Genomic DNA, 7,801 nt, shown 5'->3' with positions numbered 1-7,801 from the left:
CCCTTGAACCCCCGGAGCCCAACAAGATAGGCCACATTCATCCTGGAGGTATTGTAATACCAGGAGCTGAGGAGACAAAAAGGAGAGTCCCAGGAGTCCTAGAACTCGGAAAGATAGGCCACAGCATCCTGGAGGTATTGTAATACCAGGAGCTCAAAAGAGAAAAGGTCCAAAAATTGTCGGGAAAGACGAGATCTGATGACAAAAATTAAGCCGATAAGACTTACATCACGCGCTCGATTTCACGTCGGGTGACTGAGAGCAGTGCGTCCACCAATGCGATTGCAAGCAGCGCGATGAGGAAGACTGGGAGGTATATCGCAAACCGGAGTGTGACCTGGTCTTCGAGCCCCGAACTCTCCAACTCGTGTCCACTGGCATCCCGAAGGAAGGCGATCCCGGCCCGCGTGAATCCGGCAATCCGGTGGAGGGCCTCGCCACGAAGGCGGGCTAAGAGGTAAAGAAAAGCGCTGTGAAGGTAAGGATGCATCTCGAACGCTGTTGAGTAACGATCGTAATGGATTGATGCGGATGAAGAAGAAGAAAAGAAGAGATGAATGGAAATGGACGGTTGTGGGATTAAATGGATTGGTCGGAGCATCTGGCGTGATGCATCAAAGGGAAGAGCCTTTCCTATGCTGCTGCCTTTTCGATGAAATGAACAATCGAGGACAGGCAACGGAGGATAATTGAGCATGTAACGGCAAACGTCCCCTGCCGAGTTGGGAACATCGTGCCTCCTCAATGAGACTTTTAGCATCACTACGAGCATCGCAATTGCCCAATCTTCAATATATTCGTCGGTACATGTTCTTTCTGCAAGCCTTGGCCGTTGGCAAACTTCCCTCGGTCATGAAGACTATGATCGTGGCTTCTTCATTGCCCATCGCCATAGTCAATGAAGCCGCCTGCCACACGATGCGCTGATAAGGGGCAGTCTACATCACTGGACAAGAAGAGAGGGAGGGCTCGGTCTCAGCCAATCCTCCCGTTGAGAACTTCCTGCGTTACTGGGCGAACCACGAGAGGTCATTCCTGTAGGAACCGCAGTGTGCACCTCCCAAAAGCACTTGGTCTTTCATCTCCTTCCCACATCATTTATCATTTGCACTTGACGAGGGGACTTCCCGCACTCCTTCCAAAGCTCGCGAAAGGTTGAACCTTGTCTTCCCCCAATCGCTTCGTGACAAACCCGTCGACCAGGCAGGAAAGAGACTGGCAGACGACATGTCCAAACTTGACCTTCGAAGAAGGAGGGGACTTAGTCCAGGTATTCATCACCATTCAGAAGCTGGAAATTCTCTGTCACATTTGCCTTGTGGTTTTTTTCCCGTCACCGTCAAGTACGTCGGCTAAATGTCTACTCAACCGAGTACATGTAACGATGAAACAGCAATCACCCTACTACAAGGTGGTCTGATACAGGGTGGGATCCTGTAATCATGGGGTTGCGGGGAGTGGCGAGGGGTAGATGCTTGGTTTTTCCTATTCTATGTCGAATGGGAAGCATTCCGCTCCTTTTTGGCGATTGATGGTTGACATGGTGTTATGACGCGGTCTTTTGACCATTCATCTTGTGCATATTGGATAGCTTCCACAGTAAATAACAGAACATATTCTGCATTTGACTCTTCCTTTGCATCATGCATTGTATCAGACATGAAAGAATTATTCCTGGTTGGCCTAGCGATCAATTCATTGCCTTAGAACTACGCCTCCTCAACACTTATGCTACTGCGACAGTGATTTGAAGACTGCTTAGATCCTCCCGGCAGTTTTTTCGAAGGATGCGTACCCCAGAGATCTCAGGAAATCCTACTTGATTCGCTCAGGCACGACATTAACAAGTTGAGATAAAGTTCTGACGCCGCCATGTACTAACGAACCTTGATTAGGAGGTGCCAAATGACACCCCGTTTACTCCGGGTCTGCCCTAAAGTCACACCAGCATGGACGGAAGGATAAATGAAAGGGAGAATCAACTATGCCAAGTTCGATGCTTTCCTCGCGATGATGTGGGCTAAGACTTCAAGTGTGATTGGTGATATGTACATGAATAATCTAAAGGATGCTGCAGAATCTCATCTTACAACCCACCACTTCATCCTCACTTGTTCAACATCTCAGAGTCACAATCTCTGTGGACTCGTAACTTTGACGAGAGTGCAAGAGCTACGAGGCCTAGTAAGGCCACTGGAAAGTGGTAGAAATGTTCACAGACCAAGGCGCACCAGCAGACAACGAGTCCACGCGACGAAGCATGAACTCGCTGTGTCTGAACGCCACGCTAGGGGCATATTGAGGAACCATGTGGCCACTAATCTTGGCAGTGGAATGAGTGAAGCCGCGCTCAGTGTGAACGGATCCTTGGACATTAGCACCGGCCCAGCTCGGAACGTTTTCGTCGACGTTGTTGACTGTAGGGATGAGGAGGTCCTCTGAGGGCTGCTTCTGGAATCCCTGCTGGCCGTTCCACTTGATGTACTGAATAGCGAGGGTGGTGACATTGGGCTTGATAACGTAGTCCGCCAGACCAGAGCCGACGTGAACGTTGTTCGTGCGCTCCACGAGGGTTTGGAACTTCTCCTCGTGCTCAGTGCCGTTGTAGTTGTCATTGTAGTCGACGAAGACGGGGTCCTGGCACTCGCTCCATGTAGGGTAGTCCACAGGAACGTGGATCGCCTTCCTAACTTCGGGTCTGTTGAAGTACAAGGTGGTATTGGGAGGGCTGTACATGATGGATGGGAAACCCAGAACATCCCAGAGAACAGGGCAGGTATCAAGGATGTGGTATCCGTTGAAGCAAGGGTTGATGATTGTCGAGATCGCGTCAAAATGGGCAATAATATCGCACTCCTCCTTGACATTCGCTGCTGGCCAAGGACGCGCAGGAGGCGGGTACGCCAAGTGCTTGTTGAAGTACTCATCCAACTGACAGTTCTTGGCGTCTTGCTCGATCTGCTTGTCGGCACCGCTGGGAAGCGCGAAGACGTTCTTCCAGTAGCGATAAAATGACGGGAAAGCGGCGTGGTCGAAGTTCATCGCGTCATCGTAAGGCATGACTGGGTCGTAGTAGACCGCGCCCTTGACGTCGAAGTAGCTGGTGTCGTTCTTGTCGAGCATGGCGGCGCCGACATAAGGCACGTAGATACCGGCGTAACTTTCGCCGGCAATGTAGATCTTCTTGCCTTGCAGGTCGAAAGTGTTGACAAAGTTCTTCCAGAAGCTGACAAACTGGTCTGCGGTCTCGGCGTTGTCTGTGGCAGTGACATTGCCGCTGCTGAATCCTGTGCCGATGGGGTACTCGACCCTTCCAAGAAAGTGTTATTACCGTTCTCTTGTGCTCAAGCAGTTCAGGATTTCTCACCAAATCACGTTGGCTAGCTTATGCCAGGACCAAGCATTGGCGACAGGCTTGATGGTGCCATACTGCCACAAGAACGGGCCGTTCTCTTGAAGAAAGCCTGTCATTGAACATTTAGCAAATCATCCTGAAAGAGTTACAGGATTGGGCTTCACTGACCTTCCATGGAGGAGCATCCCGGGCCACCATTGAACCAGATAATGACATCGTCCTTGCCAGCAGGGTTCTCGGTGGGGAAGAACCAAAAGAAGTTCTTCTGCTGCTCACTCTCGGGCTTCGAAGCATCGACCGGAATGAGACCGGCGTAACTCTCGCCGACATCGAAGTCAACGTCCGGGATTCCGGTTCCGTCAACGTAGAAAGCTATGGCTTTGGTGTCAGAGAAGTACCCAGATTGAATAGCACAGAACATATCATACCACTGGTCTTGTTGTTGAAGTACTGCAAGGTGCTGCTGCGACGCATAATCGCCCGTGGTGGAGCTTGCACCTGAGTATGACCAGGAGCGACGCGACGGAGCGGACTCCGGTGCGACTTTGGCGGTGCGTAGGCGGAGATCAGCGGCAAGCTGAGCGCAGCTGTCAGGCCGGCGATGAGACTTGATGTGCGCATCTTGAGGGTATGTCGTTGTCTTTGCCAAGATGTCAAGCTCCAGAGCCTCAAAGTGACCCTGCAGAGCCAAGAAGAGGCCAAGAGATGCGGAGGAACATGGCATCGCTATTTACATGTCGGTAGGTAGGAGTCCAGCGGGTATGGAGGCAAGTCAGGCGCCGGCCAATTGGGACGGACAAATGATACGAGATTTGATCATATTACGGTGGGTAGCGACTTGCCCCAAGGAGGCATGTCGATTGCTATGGCGCGTTCCCATACTATAATTCTCTATTGCTCATTTCTGATCTTCACAGAACGCGCCGTCTCCCGTTAGCTACTGCATGAGGGATGGTTTGATTCATGTACAAATCAGGCAGGTCAATGGGATAATCTGGGGCAACCAACTGGTAAGAAGACAAAGTGCCGACATAGCCGGTGTCGGAGTGGAGAAAATTGAGATTGATGTCACCGTCTTGGGTGAAATTAGCAAAAGCTTGTTTTGTTACCCCACGGCCAGCCACGGACGTTGGACGGCTGTTCCGGTCGATGCACTGTCACTGTCAACGGCCGACTTACTTATCAAGTCTAGCGTCCAAGCAAAAAGTTTCTATGTAGTCCGATTCCAAAACAAAACCATCAGCTCTTCTTCACAACCAACAGCCGTCAGATCAACGTGATGGTCACAAGTTCAGCATGATCGAACCACGTTTGGTCAATGACCTGTCCGACCCCAAGCCTCTTGAACCGTCTATCTGATCCATCTCCGAGGTCTGGCTCTATTTCTGACAGAAACATCACGTTGGAGCCGTCAGGCTTTTCGTTGAATTCGTTGTTCGAAATCTCAGCGAGGTAGAATGGCTCAGCCGGCCACTCGTTCAAGTCAAAGACCATCCAACCACCAGGCGTCATATCTCTTCCAGAAAACAACTTGGTATTCTGCGTCACGAATCCGCCGTACGTGATGGATCCTTTGGGATAGAATTCCATGAAGTAGTAGTCATCCCCAGATCGAGTAGATGGATCTCCTTCTCTTCGTGCCTCCCACTTCTTCAACCGGACCGAGAACCTCCATGCGGACGCGGAGCCACTTGTCTTGACGCGATTCAGTTCACGAATACAACTTTTCGCCGCACGAGCTGGTGCGAGGAAAGATATAGCTCCAATGGTAGATGTCCAGGACCAATGGGGTTGGTCTTGAAGAGCGAGCGGACGAGTCAACGTCACTTTCGCGAACCAAAGCAGCTGAGTAAGTACGCAATGTGTATGAAACGCTTCGTGGAGCAGAAAGTCATCATGAAATACCCCGGAGGTGTATTCTTCGGCAATTCCTTTGCCAACCTCTGTAGCCAAGCCCAAGATTGCGACCGGCTTGTCCGACTCGTATGTTAGGCTTCTTGCAGCGTAGGTGGACACAAGATCGCACCAGTCTGCATAGAAACCTAAGATCTCTTCGTGATCTACTAACGAGTCGCTTTTTGGTTTTGCTTCCTTAGCTTGCCGATATCGCCTGGCGCTTTCAAAGAGCCTCTGCTCATCCCCCGATGTCTCATTTTCACCATCCTCGCATTTGAGCAAGGTGCGACACGCCCAGACCATTCGTGCTTTTGTAAAATGAATAACACGAGGGGATAGCATCCATTCTTGAGTAATCCATGCCCGACTCCCGAGCGGGGTTTCGCTGACCGTGGTATCCAGCGCGTCAGGAAACAGAGTTGCCGACATGTATTCTCCTTGATCCGGGTCTCCGTAGGGAAGACGGACGACTGGTTGCAATGGAGGACGCGGAACAAAGCAACCCTCGGAGCCGTCTCTGGCACCGGACGCGGCGACAGTTATTTCGGCATCTTTATAAATGCGCCCCATCTGAACTGACTCCTTGCGCCAGTCATCAGCGTCATCCTGCACGATGCATAGACTATCAATCCAAAGGTAACGTAAGCCGAGAAACCGTACAATCTTGATGGCATCTTGAAAGGTCCTGGGTAGACTGGCGAACTTGATGACGTTACAATGCTGAGCTAGGTTGTGGGATGTAGTGGTCAGGATTCTTTGCTTTCCCCAGCAATGGCTTAGAGCGGCATAGAAGGCATGGACTCCGTTGGTAACCAGGAGTTTCGGCTCCCCTGATCCATCAGCCGGGCCAACGTCAAGGACCCTAGTGGGCAGTGGTGGCATAATGTTTGAGCCACTCTTTGCCAAGGAAGTCTCTGGCCCAGTAAATGCCTCGTTGCAATCCTTGTGATTGGTTTTGCAAGTGTCGTACCAACGCTCTACCAGCCCGAATGCCTCACTTGAGCCGGAGTCCGTCAATAGCCTCGTCCCGATGACGTCTTGGTTGCGGGCAGGTGCGCTATCTGTGATATGAACATCTTAGCTTATCTTGGCAACTATGGACTTGTTTGTCTGTTGGAGCTCTTACTATGATCCGAGAATAGACTCATCTTGACTAGATCATAATCGTACTCAATGTCTGGGATATGCACATTGATCCCGAACAACATTGGAGGCTGCACACCGTCTCCAGGGGCGTCCTCTGCCGTATCCAAACCATCGCCGACACCAAACAAGTACAGAGGTTCAGGCTTCGTGTTCGTGCGAAGTTGTTCGTCCGACTTGGGAGTCCTGCAATCCTGGTCCATAGCCAGGCGTATGAGCCTGCAAAAGTCGCATACCTTGGCCAAGTGAATGAGGTCGTGTGCGCTATCGATATGGCGATATCCATCAGGCTGAGCCAAGGCTTGCGGGGTAATACCCTTGCAAGCGGAGCAGAGAGCCGCCATCGTTGAATTTGTCAAGGCCAGCCGGAAATTGAACAAGTCTCGTTGATGGAATTTGCAATACTCGAAGAAAATGACTGAGCTCTAAACGCTGTGTCTTTGCCATTGTCGTGGGGGTGCGGTGCGAGTGCTTGCGCGATATTCTGCAACCTCTACATGTATTACAATATCTCCCAACCAGTTGGTGCCAATGTTCTATGCATGTCATCTAAGTCAGCCAAGCTGGAACACTGTTGGCTTAATATCGCCAAACACGCGTCGTAAAGTGGAGCCACGATGGGGTCAGTCCCCCAGCCTCCTCATGCTCGTTGTGTGTTGAGACTCACATCCGGGCTTTTCGGTCCAGCGATGTTTATCAAAATACTACATATGCCTCATCTATCTCGTTCCTTTCAGTCGAATAATAGGATCGTTACAAAGTTCCGCATGTCGGATTTGCATCTTGCCGGCTTCGTATGAAATGGATGAGTCCGGGTGAAGAACCCAGAACGATTGGCGACTCATGGGTTGACGCAAAGATTATCGGCGAGAAGATGCAATACATCCGAACGCTTGAAGAAAAGTCTTGAATACGGGCAGAGAACGGTTTGAGTAGATTGTTATAAAGGATTATTGCGACTCTGCTGCTGGTTTTGGTGACATTGGACTCTTCTGCCTTCTTGCTCAAGCCGTTGAAAGTGCGATTGAAGATTAAACAGTCCGCGACAGCGGAGTCAACACCAACAATAGCAAAGCAAGATTCATCCCTAGCATTGAGTCAGCCAGCGTTGCCGTAAGTACAGTCAAATCAACCCTAGGCCTAGAATTCATTTGATAGGTCTTAATAGGTACTTTAGATATTGGGTAGCTTGATCAGTTGGAATGGATAATTACTTAGAATTGCGTAATCAAGGATAACTTTGACATCTATACTTATCCGAGAATGCATGATTGTCAAAGAGAAAAGAATAATAAAATAAATTAAAAGGATGGTTGTCTTTGTTACGTGGCTTATTTTGACAAAAGCTATGTGGAGTTACACTTGATCAATCTACCTTAGGCAAGTCAATGGATTCAACCCCGGTAT

General features: G+C 50.2%; 2 protein-coding genes across 2 annotated transcripts; both read right to left on the bottom strand.

Moving 5' to 3' along the window:
- Nucleotides 1-223: 223 nt before the first annotated feature.
- On the bottom strand, nt 224-490 carry CLUP02_06727 (uncharacterized protein; the record flags this gene model as incomplete). Its single annotated transcript, XM_049285724.1, has 1 exon — nt 224-490. One exon carries the CDS (start codon nt 488-490, stop codon nt 224-226), a length of 267 nt encoding a protein of 88 aa, XP_049142867.1.
- A 1,691-nt stretch (nt 491-2,181) lies between these two features.
- Nucleotides 2,182-6,738, bottom strand: CLUP02_06726 (uncharacterized protein; the record flags this gene model as incomplete). Its single annotated transcript, XM_049285723.1, has 8 exons — nt 2,182-3,310; nt 3,368-3,464; nt 3,524-3,727; nt 3,784-3,932; nt 4,325-4,430; nt 4,535-4,565; nt 4,679-6,312; nt 6,378-6,738. The coding sequence occupies 8 exons, from the start codon at nt 6,736-6,738 to the stop codon at nt 2,182-2,184; spliced, it is 3,711 nt and encodes a 1,236-aa protein (XP_049142866.1).
- Nucleotides 6,739-7,801: the final 1,063 nt, after the last annotated feature.

The sequence above is a fragment of the Colletotrichum lupini genome, chromosome 3 (genome assembly GCF_023278565.1).
Source record: "Colletotrichum lupini chromosome 3, complete sequence".
In the NCBI taxonomy this organism is placed as follows: domain Eukaryota; kingdom Fungi; phylum Ascomycota; class Sordariomycetes; order Glomerellales; family Glomerellaceae; genus Colletotrichum; species Colletotrichum lupini.
This window is presented reverse-complemented; position numbering and strand designations above follow the sequence as displayed.